The sequence below is a fragment of the Melanerpes formicivorus genome, unplaced genomic scaffold (assembly GCF_026170545.1).
Source record: "Melanerpes formicivorus ecotype bairdi unplaced genomic scaffold, bMelFor1.0.p_v2 SCAF_10, whole genome shotgun sequence".
Lineage (NCBI taxonomy): Eukaryota > Metazoa > Chordata > Aves > Piciformes > Picidae > Melanerpes > Melanerpes formicivorus.
The window spans coordinates 21,731,481-21,747,943 of NW_027142362.1; the positions used below are offsets into that span (position 1 = coordinate 21,731,481).

A 16,463-nucleotide genomic window follows, 5' to 3' on the forward strand; every position below is an offset into this window, starting at 1 on the left:
GGCTTGGCAGGGAGCTCCCAGGAGGCTAGTGGGGCAGGGAAGGGGATGGGAGGGGATGAGAGAGGGATAAGTGAGGCTCAGGACCCTCCTCATCTTTTCCACTGCTTTGGGGTACAGAATCATAGAACTGTTTTGGTTGGAAAAGGTCTCTAAGAACATCCAGTCCAACCATCAACCTGAGATCACAATGGCCATTAAACCACCTCCCAAAGTGCCATGATCACACAGTTCTTGGACACCTCCAGGGATGGTGACTCCACCACCTCCCTGGGCAGCCTGTTCCAAACCCTGACCCCTCTTGCAGTAAAGAAATTGTTCCTGACGTTCAACTTACACCTCCCCTGGAGCAACTGGAGGCCAGTTCCTCTCATCCTACCCCTAGGAGAGACTGCTGCAGGCTCCCCACCTGCATGAGGCTGGAAATGCTGCCTCCCCAACCCCAATCCCACACAGCAGAGCTGGGCAGAATCATAGAATCCTAGATCCGTGGGGGTGGGAGAGGCTGGCTGGATGCAGCTCCCACGGCAAGCCCTCCGTTGGCCTGTTGCTGTGGAAGCCCAGCCTGCCTCCACAAAAGCCCTCCTGAGGCTTTCCTCGCTGTGAGGCACTGCCTGGTGAAGCTGAGGCTGGTTGGTCTGTGAGGTGCTCAGCAATTATCAGCAGAGATATTAGCAGCCAGGGTTTTGTAACTGTTCTTGCCAAACATTAATGAACGGCGTCATTGCCATTAATGAGCCTGATTAGCCCCGATGTTGAAAGCCTTTATTAAAGATTAGCTCAGCTTTTACCCGGGCCAAATTCCCACTCCAGTTTTTCAAAGCCTGAAGGAAACTTTGGGGCCAACCCCTCAAAGTTCTGGCTCCTTCCTGCTCCTTCCCAAAAGCCTTGAATTTCATCCAGGCTGCAGCAACGGCTCCGCTCGCTCCTGCATCTTGCCCGGCTGGGTTGGGCAAGCTGTGATGTGTTTGGAAGGATGAACTGCCCCCAGCTTTGCCCCTTTCACCTCTCCTATCTCTTGGACTCACCTCCTCCTGCTCCTCCTCCCCTCTGCCCTGAGCCAGGGGAGGACCTGAGCCAGCTGCCTTCTCACGCAAACCTGGGCAATGGTTAACCTGAGCCTGGCTCCTCCACCACCGGGCCAGAAGGTCCTGCCACCACCAGGCACAGGGCACTCAACGTGCTGGGTGATTCCCTGGGGATGGAGACCCATGGATGCTTTGCTGCAATCACAGCCTCTCACTCCTGGAAGCAGCTGTAGGATGCAGTTCCTAGCACCTCCAGACTGGCCATAGAGGTGAGAGAGAGCTCTCTCTGTATGCTGGGAATGGTTTGGCCAGGCCAGGAATGGTCTTTGAGGGAATTTCTGCACCCAGAGGGCAGTGATGCCCTGAGTGTATCCTCCCTTCTCACAAGAGCAGTGCATAGGGACCCCTTTCTGTTCTCCCTGTCCCTTCTGCCTCCCTGACCCCTTTCTGCCCTGCCATCCTGAGCTCTAGGGTGGGAGGAGAAGTCTCCATTCACCCCCCAGAGCCTGTCGGAGCTAAGGAAAAATCTTCCCTGGCTTCTTGGGCTGGCTCCAGCCAGGCTCAGCCTCCTTTGTTAATGGATAGCTTTTGTGTCATAACACGACCAAATCACCTGGCTGCGCAAAGATGGGCTGCGTATATAAAGCCATGTCCTTCCTGGTGGGAGGAGAAGAAGGTCCAGGTGGGAGAAGAGCAGGCAGCTGCCAGACCCCTTCTGCTGGGAGCTGCTTGCAGCAGACCCAGCCCTGTGTATCACAAGGATCTGAAGGTAGCAGACGACTTGTGTGTGTGAGTGTGCTCCTGAGCATGGGTACAGGACTGGCATGGTCACATTAAGGACACTGAGGTGCTGGTGAGGTCCAGAGAAGGGCAACAAAGCTAGAGAAGGGTCTGGAGAACAGGGCTGGGGAGGAACAGCCGAGGGAACTTGGGGTTGTTCAGTCTGGAGAAGAGAAGGCTGAGGGGAGACCTCATTGTTCTCTACAACTCCCTGAAAGGAGGTTGGAGCCATGAGGGGGTTGGTCTCTTCCTAGTAACAAGTGATAGCATGAGAAGAAATAGCCTCAAGTTGCACCAAGGGAGGTTTAGGCTGGACAATAGGAAAAACTTCTTCACTGCAAGAGGGTCAGGGTTTGCAGCAGGCTGCACAGGGAGATGGTGGAGTTACCATCCCTGGAGGTGTTCAGGTAAACCTGTGGCCATGGTGCGTTGGGGCATGGTATAATGCCCATGGTGGTGGTGGATTGGCAGTTGGACTTGGTGATCTTAGAGATCTTTTCCCTACTTAATGATTCAATGATTCTGTGATTTGGGGTTGAAGGAGAAAATCATGCATGAGGCCCTCCCCTCCCTCCCCTCCCCGCTCAGTGAGCTGTGAGCTCCTGCAGGGCAGCCCTGTGCTGGTGACCTCCCAGCAGATCCAACCTCCTGGGTATAAATCCCCATGGGTTTGGTGGGCATGGGTCCAGCTTCACTGAGGGACTTCTGTTCCTCCCCTCCTCCCTTCCTGCACTTTTCTGTGCCCTGTTGCAAACAGAAGGTATCCCTGGTTGTGGATCTTCTGCAGGGGAAGATCTGCCATGACAGGCTCTGGGGAGCTGAGGTCTCTGTTAAGTGATGGATGTGTTCGGAGTCTTTATAGGTCTCCAGTTTGTGCCCTTGAAAACCCCCAGGTGCTATACAGGCAGCTCCATCAGCCTGAACCATTTAAAGCCACTCAGTGCCCTTTCTCAGCATCAGGAACATCTGGAGGACTCAACCTCCTGCTAACCTCTTTGACACAGTCCTCTTCAACTCCTTTAGAGTTCCCACATGCTGGCAGTGATGAAGGCTGGGATGTCACTGCTGGGAAGCCAAGGAGTTGTCTCGGCCACTGAGGTCCTCCTCGTGGCTGCTGTCTTCTGCTTGCTCTTCCTGCTTGTCCAGTCCCTTCAGCAGCGTGTGCCCAAGGGTCTGAAGAGCCCCCCAGGCCCCCGAGGCTACCCCATCCTGGGCAACGTGCTGGAGCTGAGGAAGGACATGCACCTGGTCCTGACCAAGCTGAGCCAGAAGTATGGGGACGTGGTGGGGATCAGGATTGGCACCCGGCCTGTGGTGGTGCTGAGTGGGTTGGACACCATCAAGCAAGCCCTGGTGAAGCAAGGAGAAGACTTCATGGGGCGTCCTGACCTCTATAGCTTCCGTTACATTGCAGATGGCCAGAGCCTGGCCTTCAGCCCCGACTCAGGGGAGGTGTGGAGAGCCCGCAGGAAGCTGGCCCAGAACGCCCTCAAGACCTTCTCCATCACTTCCAGCCCCACTTCACCTTCCATCTGCCTCTTGGAGGAGCACATCTCCAAGGAGGCTGAGTACCTGGTCACCAAGTTTCTCCAGGTGATGGATGAGAAGAAGAGCTTAGAGCCTTACCAGTACCTGGTGGTGTCCGTGGCCAACGTCATCTGCGCCATGTGCTTCGGCAAGCGCTACGACCACAATGACCAAGAGCTGCTCCGTGTGGTGAATGAAACTGAGCAGTTTGTTGATGTGGCTGCTTCTGGCAATCCTGCTGACTTCATACCCCTCCTCCAGTACCTTCCCAGCCGCTCCATGACCTTATTTAAAGACTTCAACAAGCGATTCCTCAATTTCCTGCTGAAGAGGGTCAAAGAGCACTACCAGACCTATGACAAGGTAAGAGCTTGCAGGACCCTCAGCTGCACCACCAGAGAGGCATCCCCATTCTCTCTCTCTCTCTAGGAGTGAGTTGGTTATTCCTCTTGCAGCCAAGCATTGATGGACACCTGCATCCTTGCAGGTATCATGACATCCAGCATGCCCACCTCTAGTCTGAATCCCCTGTGGTCTCTCCACGTGCAGCCCAGCACTGCAGTCCTCCTTCTCCATGGCCTTGCTTGTCAGGGTCAGTTTGATGGTTGAACATCTGATTCGTGCCACAGGTTCCCTGAAGAACCATCTCCTTCTTCTTTATAGGTTGCAAAAGTAGGAGGGACCATGGGTTCTGAAAGATGATGCTCTCCAGAGCTTGTACCACCCTGGGCTCCCCCAGCATCAGGTTGTTGTTCAGTAACATCCATTCTTCTGCCGGTCCTGCTTCCATGACTTGTCTCCTCTTACCTCTCAGAACAACATCAGGGACATCACTGACTCCCTCATTGAGCAGTGCCTGGAGAAAAAAGTGGACTCTAGTACTGCCACCCAGATTCCTAAGGAGAAGATTGTCAACCTTGTGAATGACCTCTTTGGAGCAGGTATCTTTTCCCACCACTCCTTCAGCCTCAGCCTCATGTCATAGCACTCTCTCTGACCCATCTTTGCCCAGCACCAGGCAGTCAGGTTGCATCTAAGCACTTGGTCTTCTCTTCACTGGTCTTCCTGTACCTTCCAGGGATAGTCCTGGCAGACCAGCCTGGGCCATTAGCTCTGGAAAGAGGCTTCAAGGAAAAGCAAAGGGCATGGCTCACAGCTCAGCCAAGCTTCACAAACTGGTGTGGCTTTTCCTGGTTGAGGGAGATGTCAACTGCCTGATTCATCTTTGAGGTACTTGGTGGAAACTCCCTCAGTTCCAGAGAAGCTGTACAAACCTGACACGAGCCAGGGGTGAATCAGGGGGAAGGAGAACACAAAGCTTTAGCAGAGTTTTCTCCAACAGGATAGAAACCCAAGTCCAGCCCTACTGGGTGTCCAGGATGTCCTCTGCCTTCTCAGCCACCCAGGAGTGCTCAGTGTGATGGTGAGACACATGCCCTGCATGTTCTACAGACCTCCTCAGTGTGCTTTTCCTCTCTGACCAGGATTTGACTCTGTGACAACTGCCCTATCCTGGAGCCTACTGTATCTCGTGACACAACCCCACATCCAGAAGAAGATCCAGGAAGAACTAGGTGAGTCCATAAACCTCCTTCCTCCCATTTCTGGGGCAAAAAACCCTCTGTGGCCAGGGCTGACCCCAACCAGCTCCCTCTTCTTGACCTCCTACAGACCAGACCATTGGCCAGGAGAGGAGACCGAGGCTGTCAGACCGGGGCAGCCTGCCCTACACAGAGGCCTTCATCCTGGAGATGTTCAGGCACTCCTCCTTCCTGCCCTTCACCATCCCACACTGGTATGGTTTGAATTTGTGAAGGAGGTGGAGGGACAAAGTGGACTTGAGGCAGCAATGTGGAGAGAGGCAGGGAGATGATACTCAACTTGTAGAATGATGGCTTCATCATGGGCACAGGGAGCCCACAGCTCCTGTGCAGGGCAATGCAGGAGCTTCCAAAGAGCCATTCTTGCCTCCTCTTTGGATTGCATCCTTCCAGCAGCAGTGTTAGGAGCAGAGTAGCAATCACCTGAGGATACAGAGGAACCTTTTTTGCTTCCCAGACTCTCAAGAGTCTCTTTTCTCTCCAGCACAACCAAGGACACAGTGCTGAATGACTACTACATCCCAAAGGACTGCTGTGTCTTTGTCAATCAGTGGCAAGTCAATCATGATGAGTAAGTACCTTCTGAGGCAGAAAGCCTCCTGCAGTCACATACAGGACCCTTTCTGCACGTTTATCCTCCTGGGCAGAAGAAGAGCCAACCTTTGGAGACAAAAGGGAGTAGGAAAGGTATCTCCTAAATTCAGGGATCTCCTGAGCCAGGGGAGGTTTAGGTTGGACATTAGGAACAGTATCTCCACTGAAGGGGTTGTCAAGCCCCTGGAATAGGCTGCCAAGGGAAGTGCTAGACTCACTCCTGGGGAGATTTAAAAGCTGTGTAGATGTGGTGCTGAGGACTTGGCAGTGTTGGGTTAATGGTTGGACCATGGTGCTGGGCCAGCTCATTCGAACTATGTTCTTACCCTGAAAGGTTGCACTAGATGATCCTTGAGGTCCCTTCCAACCTGGTATTCTATGAATCTATTCTATGACCTCAGTGCCAGTCAAAGTTATGGAGCAGATCATCTTGGGGGCAGTCACTGTGCACCTGAAGGATGGCCAAGGGTCCATCCAACATGGATTTAGGAAGGGCAGGTCCTGCTTCTCCAACCTGATCTCCTTCTATGATCAGGTAACTGCCTGGTGGATGTGGGGCAGGCTGTGGATGTAGTCTCCTTGGACCTCAGCAAGGCCTTTGACACCATCCCCCACAGCAAACTCCTGGCCAAGCTGTCAGCCCCTGGCTTGGACAGCAGCACTCAGAGCTGGGTTAGGAACTGGCTGGAGGCTGAGCCCAGAGAGTGGTGGTGAATGGTGCCACAGCCAGCTGGCAGCCAGGCACCAGTGGTGTCCCCCAGGGATCAGTGCTGGGACCCATCCTGTTCAATATCATTATTGATGATCTGGATGAGGGGACTGAGTCCATCATCAGTAAATTTGCAGCTGACACCAAGCTGGGGGCAGGAGTTGATCTGTTAGAGGGTCGCAGAGCTCTGCAGAAGGACCTTGCCAGGCTGGAGAGATGGGCAGAGTCCAACAGGCTGACATTGAACAAGTCCAAGTGCCAGATGCTGGACTTTGGCCACAACAACCCCAGGCAGTGCTACAGGCTGGGGACAGAGTAGATGGAGAGCAGCCAGGCAGAGAGGGAGCTGGGGGTGCTGGTTGACAGCTGGCTGGACATGAGCCAGCAGTGTGCCCAGGGGGCCAAGAAGGCCAAGGGCATCCTGGCCTGCATCAGGAACAGTGTGGCCAGCAGGAGCAGGGAGGTCATTGTGCCCCTGCACTCAGCACTGGTTAGGCCACACCTTGAGTCCTGTGTCCAGTTCTGGGCCCCTCAGTTTAAGAAGGACATTGAGAGACTTGAAGGTGTCCAGAGAAGGGCAACAAGACTGGGGAGAGGCCTTGAGCACAGCCCTGTGAGGAGAGGCTGAGGGAGCTGGGGTTGCTTAGCCTGGAGAAGAGGAGGCTCAGGGGAGACCTTCTTGCTCTCTACAACTACCTGAAGGGAACTTGTAGCCAGGAGGGTGTTGGTCTCTTCTCCCAGTCAGCCAGGACCAGAACAAGAGGACACAGTCTCAAGCTGTGCCAGGGGAAGTTTAGGCTCAAGGAGAGGAGAAAGTTCTTTACTGAGAGAGTTGTTAGCCATTGGAATGGTCTGCCCAGGGAGGTGGTGGAGTCCCCATCCCTGGAGGTGTTCAAGAGGGGATTGGATGTGGCACTTGGTGCCATAGTTTAGTAGTCATGAGGTTTTGGGTGACAGGTTGGACTTGATGATTTTTGAGGTCTCTGCCAACCTTAGTGATTCTATGGTTCTATGAATCTAAAAGGTGTTGCCCAGCCTGATTGATTTCATGATTCAATGATTCTTACTGACAGCTCCCACCTTCCAGTGTCTGCCCCACATCTGTGGCCAGGAGACACCACCTCAGCAGCTGCTGTTTTCCCTCCTAGGAAACTTTGGAAGGATCCACTGACCTTCAAGCCCGAGCGTTTCCTCAGTGCTGATGGGACCAAAGTGAACAAAGAGGATGGGGAGAAGGTGCTGATTTTTGGCCTGGGGAAAAGGAGATGCATTGGGGAAAACATTGCCAGGTGGGAGGTCTTCCTCTTCCTGTCCACCTTGCTCCAGCAGCTGGAGTTCAGCGTCCGTGAGGGTGAGCAGGTGGACATGACGCCGCTCTATGGACTGAGCCTGAAGCACAGAAGATGTGAACACTTCCAGGTCAAGCAGCGCTTCCCCATGAAGAGCAGGGACTGAGCACTTGCTTTATCTCTTGACCAGGCAAGAGGCAAAGACCTGGATGGCCCTTCTAGCACAGCTGGGGCTGGTGCCACTCTGTGGGACAAGGTAATAAACCGAGGCCGTTGAAACTCCTCTCTTACCTTGACCACTTGGGAGCATTTCTTGCCTTCTTCAGCTTCCCCTGTTGGCTTTTCCATCAGATGATGGATATTGCATCAAATGTTGGATGTTCCCTCACATCTAACCTTAAAACCACTAAGCAGGTCTGTGGGGTGGCTGTGAACTGTCTTCTACTCAAATGGGGAATGCACTAGTAGGGAATGTACTCCAACACAGCTCCTCTGGGTACCACTGGGCTGTACCCTTTGAGAATCACTCTTTGACAGCTGAAGGAACATGTCCAGAGGAGGGCAACAAAGCTGGGGAAGGGTCTGGAGAACAGGGCTGGGGAGGAGCAGCTGAGGGAACTGGGGGTTGGTCAGCCTGGAGAAAAGGAGGCTGAGGGGAGACCTTCTGGCTCTCTGCAACTCCCTGAAAAGAGGTTGAAGTGAGGCAGGGGTTGGTCTCCTCAGGATGAGAGTTGCACCAGTGGAGGTTTATATAGGATATTAGGAGCAATTTCTTCACTGCAGGAGTGGTCAGAGATTGGAACAGGCTGCCCAAGGAGGTGGTGGGGACACCATCCCTGGAGGTGTTCAGAAAATGTGTAGATGTGATGCCTTTCCTCCTCACAGAGATGCTCCATTCCCCTCAGCATCTTTATAGCCCCCTCTGGACTCTCTCCAGTAGTTCCCTGTCTCTCTTGAACTGGGGAGCCCAGAACTGGACACAGTACTCCACATGTGGCCTCACTAGGGCAGAGTAGAGGAGTAGGAGAACCTTCCTCAACCTGCTGGCCACACTCTTCTTCATGCACTCCAGGAGGCCATTTGCCTTCTTGGCCACAAGATCACACTGCTGGCTCATGGGCAACTTGTTGTCCACCAGCACTGCCAGGTCCTTCTCTGCAGAGCTGCTTTCCAGCAGTTCAGCCCCTAGCCTCTCTTGGTGCAGGACCCTACTCTTACCTTTGTTAAGCTTCATGAGGTTTCCCCCTGTCCAACTCTCCAGCCTGCCCAGGTCACTGTTTTTGCACATCTTTGAGAATCTCTCAGCCAAGCTTGCAGCAGGGGTTCTCCAGAAAAAAAATGAGGGGATCCTTTTAATGAACTGGACTGGAGCAAAGCCTCTCAGGAGGGATCAGTGTGCTGGAGAGCTTCAGCCACCTGGAGAACTTCAACCACCTTCAGTCAGTGCTGGGCCTGAAGGTCGAAAGGAAGGATACCTTTACCCTGTGCTGTCAAGGAAGTCAAGCCAGCAGTGTTCTGGACTGCTGCAAAGGTGTTTTCACAATGGGGCAGAGAAGGGGAACAGGACCTTCTCCAACTCAAACTGAAGAGTTTACATTGGCTGCCAAGCAATCCAGGGCAGCAGAGCCAAGTGCCTCCTTCTTTTCAGCTTGCATGCAAAGCCACCTTGGCCAAGAGCACAGGAACAAGTGTAGCCATCCTGTGCAACATGCCCTGGTCTTAAACCTGTTCCCGTGGGTGGCATCTGCTCAGCCATAGCCCCAGCCCTTGACCAATGAGAGCTCCTTTCAGCTCTCAGTGCCCATCACTCGTCATGCATTGCACAAAAGACTTCCAAGAAGAGCCAGAAATGAAAGAGCATTTTGGGGAAGAAGGTAGGGAAGTTGATTGCCCAAGACCTCGGGGAGATTCCAGGTAGAGCTGGGAGCTTGTCCAGACCTGCTAAACAAGCCTGAATGAAAAAGGAGCAACTCTTGATTTCCATGTCTCCAGGTCCTGCCTGGTCACCAGTTTGTGGTGAAACACAGAGATGATAAAATACCCAGACCCTCCTAAACTCATGGAGCAGCTTCAGTGGTGTCACAGTGGCTTTGTCTTCACCTCTTAATGTTATAATCCCAGTATTGCAGGAAGAACAAGGGTGATGACAGGGATGTTCAAATCACGGCTTGAGCTGCAGAGGCCTTGGAGAAAAAGGTGAACAGATGGTTTAAGACAACCCATGAGGCCCATCAGCCAAATACTGAAGGGTAATGAAGCTGGTGAGTGCTCTGGGGAACATGTCTGATGAGGAGTGGGTGGGGAAGCTGGAGAATAGGACAGGACAGGACAGGACAGGACAGGACAGGACAGGACAGAACAGAACAGAACAGAACAGAACAGAACAGAACAGAATAGAATAGAATAGAATAGAATAGAATAGAATAGAATAGAATAGAATAGAATAGAATAGAATAGAATAGAATAGAATAGAATAGAATAGAATAGAATCAGTCAGGGTTGGAAGGGACCACAAGGATCATCTAGTTCCAACCCCCCTGCCATGGGCAGGGACACCCCACACTAGAGCAGCCTGGCCAGAGCCTCAGCCAGCCTGGGCTTAAACACCTCCAGGGACAGGGCCTCAACCACCTCCCTGGACAACCTATTCCAGGGCTTCACCACTCTCATGGGGAAGAACTTCCTCCTCACCTCCAGCCTGAATCTCCCCACCTCCAGCTTCATTCCATTCCCCCTAGTCCTATCACTACCTGAGATCCTGAGCAGTCCCTCCCCAGCCTTCCTGTAGCCCCCTTCAGATACTGGAAGGCCACAATGAGGTCACCTCGGAGCCTTCTCTTCTCCAGACTGAACAGCCCCAACTCCTTCAGTCTGTCCTCACAGGAGAGGTGCTCCAGCCCTCTGATCATCCTTGTGGGAATAGAATAGAATAGAATAGAATAGAATAGAATAGAATAGAATAGAATAGAATAGAATAGAATAGAATAGAATTAACCAGGTTTCAAAAGACCTTCAAGATCATCAAGTCCAACCTATCACCCCACACCACCTAATCAGCTAAACCATGGCACCAAGTGCCTCATCCAGTCCCCTCTTACACATCTCCAGTGATGAGAAGGCTGAGGGGAGGCCTTTTTGCTCTCTACAACTGCCTGAAAGGAGGTGGGAGTGAGGTGGGGATTGAGCTCTTCTCCCAAGTAACCAGTGATAGGAAACGGTTTCATGATGCACCAGGGGAAGTTGAGGTGGGATGGTAGGAACAGTTTCTTTCCTGCAAGAGTGGTCAGGCACTGGAACAGGCTGGCCAGGGAGGTGGTGGAGTCACCATCCCTGGAGGTGTTCAAGAAATGTGGGGCCATGGCACCTGGGGAGATGGTTTGGTGGCCCTGGTGGTGTCAGGTAAACATCTGGGCTCAATGAGGTCTTTTCCAAGCAAAATGATTCTATGATTCTACCCATCTCCACTACCTATGACAAGAGCTACTGCATGTGGGCCAGGGCAACAGTCAGGAGGCACTCCCAAGGCTGTCATTCATCTCCTGCAGGGGAAAGCAGGATTATCCTGGCTGTGGATCAGGGTCTCTCAATGCCCATCTTGATGCTGTGGTGGAGTCCCCATCCCTGGAGCTGTTCAACAAACGTCTGCATATGGCACTTTGGGACATGGTTTAACAGCCCTAGGTGGTCTGAGGTTGATGGTTTGGATTCAGTGATCTTAAAGGCAGTTTTCCAACCAAAGCTAATTCAATGATTCTACTGGGGAGAGTCCAATGGAGAGCTACCAGGATGATTGAGGGACTGGAGCACTGCCCTGTGAGGAGAGGCTGAGAGCCCTGGGGGTGGTTAGTCTGGAGAAGAGAAGACTGAGAGGGGGTTTAATAAATGTTGATAAATATCTGAGGTGTCAAGAGGCAGGGGACAGCCTCTGCTCACTTGCACCCTGTGACAGAACAAGGGGCAATGGATAGAAACTCCAGCACAGGAGGTTCCACCTCAACAGGAGGAGGAACTTCCTCACTGGGAGGCTCACAGAGCACTGGAGCAGGCTGCCCAGAGAGGTTGTGGAGTCTCCTTCTCTGGAGACTTTCCAGCCCCATCTGGCTGTGCTCCTGTGTGACCTGTGCTGGATTCTCTGGTCCTGCTCTGGTGGGGGGGTTGGACTTGCTGACCTCTGGAGGTCCCTTCCAACCCCTAATATCCTGTGAGCCTGTGATTCTATGATTCCAAAGAACACCAGGCCAGGCAGGTCAGCAGTGGCGTGTCAAGTCATCCAGACGGGGTGGAGAGGTTCTCATGGACTTGGCCCAGTGACTCCAGCTGCAGTGAGAGCTGGAGGACCAGAGGCCTGTTTGCTGGAGCTGTTGCGTGACTCCTTGCCCTGGAGGCTGGCTGTGGGTGCTGATAAGAAAGTGCAAGTGCAATAAGCAAGAGCAGATAGGAAGGACCAACAGTGGGAATTGGGTTTTCCCTCTGAAGATGAGGGGTTTATGGCCCTAGGGCAGATAAGCAGATTAATATTAACACTACTTAGGTGAAGCAGCTCTTTGCTGGTGGAAGAGCTCCCCAAGATGCCTTTAGTAAGGGCTGATTGCCTCCCCTGGGGCTGCTGCTGCCAGTCTGCATTGGGTACAGCCTGGAGGCTGGAGGCCTTTGGAGAAAAAGTCACCTCAGTGTCAGATGGAGAAGGGGAAGGTGATTAACCCTCCCTGTGCAGCCCTCCCCTTCATGGTGTGGGAGGCAAATCCCCCCCCTTTATAAAGCCCCATCTTCACTTGGCATCTCTGCCAGCCCATGCCAAGGGAGACATCCCTGTGGCTGCAGGAGACATCCATGTAGCTGCAGAGACATCCCTGTGGCTGCAGGAGACATCTATGTGGCTGCAGGAGATATACATGTGGCTGCAGGAGACATCCATGTGGCTGCAGGAGACCACCCCAGACATCTTGCACAGGCAGCAGCACCCCCTGGGACCTCAGTCTGCACATATGTCCTTATCTCCTTGGACATCCTGGCCCATCCAACAGCTCAGTGACCCCAGGTGAGGCCTCAGCTTTCTTTCTGGAGCTCTTGCAGTCAAACTGTCCCTTCAATCCCAGCCACCCCACTCCCAAGCCCAGGAACTCTGCCTGTTCCTGGACAAAACAGTTGGAAGATGAAAGCTGAGCAGGTTCCTTCCCCAGATGTTTTCCCTGCTGGATACCTTGGCAGCCCCCAGGCAGGTGGAAGAGCAGCAAGTATGGGCTGAGCACCAAATAAGGTACTCCAGCTCTGCAGTGTTCTTTGCTCTGGAGTGGAGCTGCACCCTGGATCCCCTGACCAGTGACCCTCTGCAAGGAAGGACCAGGGGCACCCTGTTCCTTTTGGAGGCACAGGATTTAAGGGTTGGAAGGGACCTCCAGAGGTCAGCAAGTCCAACCCCCCCACCAGAGCAGGACCAGAGAATCCAGCACAGGTCACGCAGGAACACAGCCAGATGGGGCTGGAAAGTCTCCAGAGAAGGAGACTCCACAACCTCTCTGGGCAGCCTGCTCCAGTGCTCTGTGAGCCTCCCAGTGAGGAAGTTCCTCCTCATGGTGAGGTGGAACCTCCTGTGCTGGAGTTTCTATCCATTGCCCCTTGTCCTGTCACAGGGTGCAAGTGAGCAGAGGCTGTCCCCTGCCTCTTGACACCTCAGATATTTATCAACATTTATTAAACCCCCTCTCAGTCTTCTCTTCTCCAGATCTCCAGGATCTCAGCTCTTCTCCACCTCATCTTCCCCATTTCCTTCTGACAAACCAATCCACCAGTTAATGGTGATGAAAGCCCTGGTTGCTCCTAGTAGGCAAGGCCTCCAGCTCCCTTACCTTTGCTTTCCTTGATGACCTTCCTTAACTAAGCTCTCCAATTACTCCCCACGTGTCCTGCAAGTGCCCTTACTGGAAGCAGAGCAGTGATAAGCCAGGGGACCTTTCATCACTCCCTGGCCATCAGCTTTTACTGTTGGCTTTCAAATGAGTCAGCAGACCAGCAGGGCTCCAGCTCCTCTTCCAGCTCCTTCATTCCCACAGGGAATGATCCAGGCAGCCACACACTTTCTCTGTTGAGCAAAGATACCTGCCTGGTGTTGGCACTCAGGGTGGTGGCAGCTCCTCACCGTGAAAGCCTGTCCCCAGCCCCAAAACAGGCTGGTGGAACCACCTGTGGCTCTGAGAATCATAGAGTCACAGAATTGTCAGGGTTGGAAGGGAGCTCAAGGCTCAGCCAGTTCCAACCCCCTGCCATGGGCAGGGACACCTCACACCACAGCAGGTTGCTCACAGCCACAGCCAGCCTGGCTGCAAACACCTCCAGGCAGGAGGCTTCCACCACCTCCCTGGGCAGCCTGTGCCAGGCTCTCACCACCCTCATGGGGAAGAACTTCTTCCTCACATCCAATCTGAATCTCCCCATTTCTAGTTTTATTCCATTCCCCCCAGTCCTATCACTCCCTGACACCCTCAAAAGTCCCTCCTCAGCTTCCTTCTATCACCTCTGGGATAGAAGGAAGAGGGGAATTTATCCAACACTTAATGACCCCCTCTCCCCCATTAAAAGCAGCTCCTCTGTTTCTAATGTCTTTCCTTTGGCTGTTTGTCCTCCTGTGAGATCTGTTACCAGGGATCATCTCCCCATGGGGATTAACTCCTGGGTATTTCCCTTGTGCTGCTTGTCTCCAACATTGGTGACAGTCCCTAGACATCAAGAATATCATCCCTTGATGCCCTGGAGCTTAAAATGACACTCCAAATTGCAACTTAAGCTCTGAGTCTTTTCTGCCAGTGGTTTTGGGGACAGCTCCCTCTGAGCTGGTGGCAGTGGATCCTCTAAATGTGATGGGCTTTGCCCTAGTGTCTTGCTTGGCTTGCTGCACTGGAAGGCCTTGAGAGCTCCTTCCCATGAAGAAGTAACACCCCCCCCCCCCCCCCCCCCCCAAAAAGGTCTTACTCTTTACAGTTCCACTCTTGGGTCAGAGTCATGTTCTCCCATGCCTTGAACCCTAGGAGCAGCCATTTCACAGTGGGAATAATGGCTGGTGTCTGCTTTTTCAGTGTGTGGGGGGAAACATCTGCTCAGCCTCCAAGACTGAGCAGCTTCTGGAGCACTGGAGCTGGTGGGACCTTCCCCTGGTCTTCAAGGTGTTCAAGAAACCTGTGGCCATGGCACTTCAGGACATAGTTTAATGGCTATGGTGGTGTTGGGTGGGTGGATGGCTGGACTGGATGATCTTGGAGGTCTTTTCCAGTTGAAACAATTCTGTGGTTTCCTTCTGTGGTGAGTTGGAGAAGACACCGGTCCTCTACTCAGCCCAGGCTGGAGCTGTGGATGGAGGAGAGCTGGACACATTAAACCTAGCATGTGGCTCTGCCCCTGTGCTGTGAAGGCTCCAAAATGAGTCTGAAGCCTTTGGCCTCCTCCCACCCCTCACCTCCCTCTTCCCTCTGGAGAGCAGGTGGTGGTTGGGCTGATCGATTGCCCTGCGTCACTGGGAGGTTCAAGGTGCCTGCTGATCACAGAGCAGGAAAGCAGGGAGGATGGAGTTTGGCCCTGGGTAGAGAAGGGAGCGACAGAGATGCCGAGATAACTGCTCCCTGCACACTTCCAGGCTCCCAGGAACAGCTTCAAACCTGGCTGTCCGCCCACCCTGGCATGGGTATGGGAATGATTTTCCAGGGGTGAGGGAAGGAAAAGAGGGGAGAGATGGAGAGCAGCCATGGAGACACAATCCCGTGGAGACAGAGACCACCAGGTCCTGCAGGAACCAAAAGCCTCTGGGATTTTGGATGCTCCTCAAACCCAGCCTCAGCAGCAGGATGCAGGAGGGACAGCTGGGGTGTGTTCAGAGCTGAGAGTCAACTCTGTGTTCCCAAGGCTGGTGCTGGGTCTGCTGGTGGCAGCGCAGCAGTGGCTATTGTAGAGCAAAGGTAGATCTGGAGGGAGGGAGCACAGAGAGGAACAGACTCATCTCCCCTCATAGACATCTCCTAATTAATTGGCTCCATCATAAGGGCTCCCAGTTGACCACTCGGCTCTCATACCTCTAAAATCAGCTCCCATGACCCCATCAGGGTGGTGCTGCCCCTCACACCCGGTCCCAGCAGGGGATACAGGCAGAGCAGGGGGGCTCAGCTAATTCATTGGCTCCATCATACGGGGTCCCAGTTGACCACTCAGCTCTCATACCTCTAAAATCAGCTCCCATGACCCCATCAGGGTGGTGCTGCCCCTCACACCCGGTCCCAGCAGGGGATACAGGCAAAGCAGGCGGCTCAGCCCGATCCACCCCACCAAGAGGCAGCATCTTCAACCTGCTCCTCTTCTGCTTTAATGAAAACCATCCTGGAAGAGAGGGGTCCCCAGGGAAGCCTTTGAGATGAGGCTGCTCCTGGTATGCAGAGGGGTTTGGGGGCTGGCACTGGAGGAAGAAGCCTCCCCAAGAAGCGGCACTCAGCGGGGAGCAGGGTGTTGATCCGCTTTGGCGCTTCCGAAGCAGTTTTGTCTGCTGCCGCTGGAGCCTGGGACAGGAACGCCCTCCCGTGGCACCTGCCACACCACCGCCGCCAGTGCCTTCTGCTGCTGGGCATCCGTGAGCCGGGGGTGTCATCCCTGCTCCGAGGGGGGATCTATAGGGTGACGACCCCACCTGCAGAGCGTCCCACTTCCCTCAGCACCCCTGGAGCTCCGGGACCCACAGAACCAACCAAACCTGGCTCCCTTCAAGGGATTCTTTTTCAGCTCAACGTCGAATTCCCCAGGGTCAAACCATCTGGAGCTTCAATGCCAACTTTCCTCTGCTCTTTCCAGCCACTGCCTGAAGATTCCCCACTCTCCAGGACACCCAAGGCACCAATTCTCCCCTTCTTCCTGCCCGCCACTTCTCATCCAGCCCTAGAGGTACCAAAACTGCTGCCCCCAAGCC

General features: G+C 53.7%; 1 protein-coding gene across 1 annotated transcript; it reads left to right on the plus strand.

Moving 5' to 3' along the window:
• The first annotated feature begins 1,707 nt into the window (after positions 1-1,707).
• On the plus strand, positions 1,708-7,821 carry LOC137443972 (cytochrome P450 1A5-like). Its single transcript, XM_068144226.1, has 7 exons — positions 1,708-1,794; positions 2,829-3,695; positions 4,147-4,273; positions 4,817-4,906; positions 5,004-5,127; positions 5,418-5,504; positions 7,385-7,821. The coding sequence occupies exons 2-7, from the start codon at positions 2,838-2,840 to the stop codon at positions 7,689-7,691; spliced, it is 1,593 nt and encodes a 530-aa protein (XP_068000327.1). The 5' UTR covers positions 1,708-1,794; positions 2,829-2,837; the 3' UTR covers positions 7,692-7,821.
• The last annotated feature ends 8,642 nt before the right edge of the window (positions 7,822-16,463 follow it).

What these genes read in the sequence shown, in the direction of transcription:
- LOC137443972 (XM_068144226.1), top strand. Translation starts at nt 2,838, where the DNA reads ATGCTGGCAGTGATGAAGGCTGGGATGTCACTGCTGGGAAGCCAAGGA. An exon ending in GAATGACCTCTTTGGAGCAG is followed by an intron (nt 4,274 to 4,816) that starts GTATCTTTTCCC and finishes CTCTCTGACCAG; the next exon opens with GATTTGACTCTGTGACAACT. An exon ending in TGGCAAGTCAATCATGATGA is followed by an intron (nt 5,505 to 7,384) that starts GTAAGTACCTTC and finishes TTTCCCTCCTAG; the next exon opens with GAAACTTTGGAAGGATCCAC.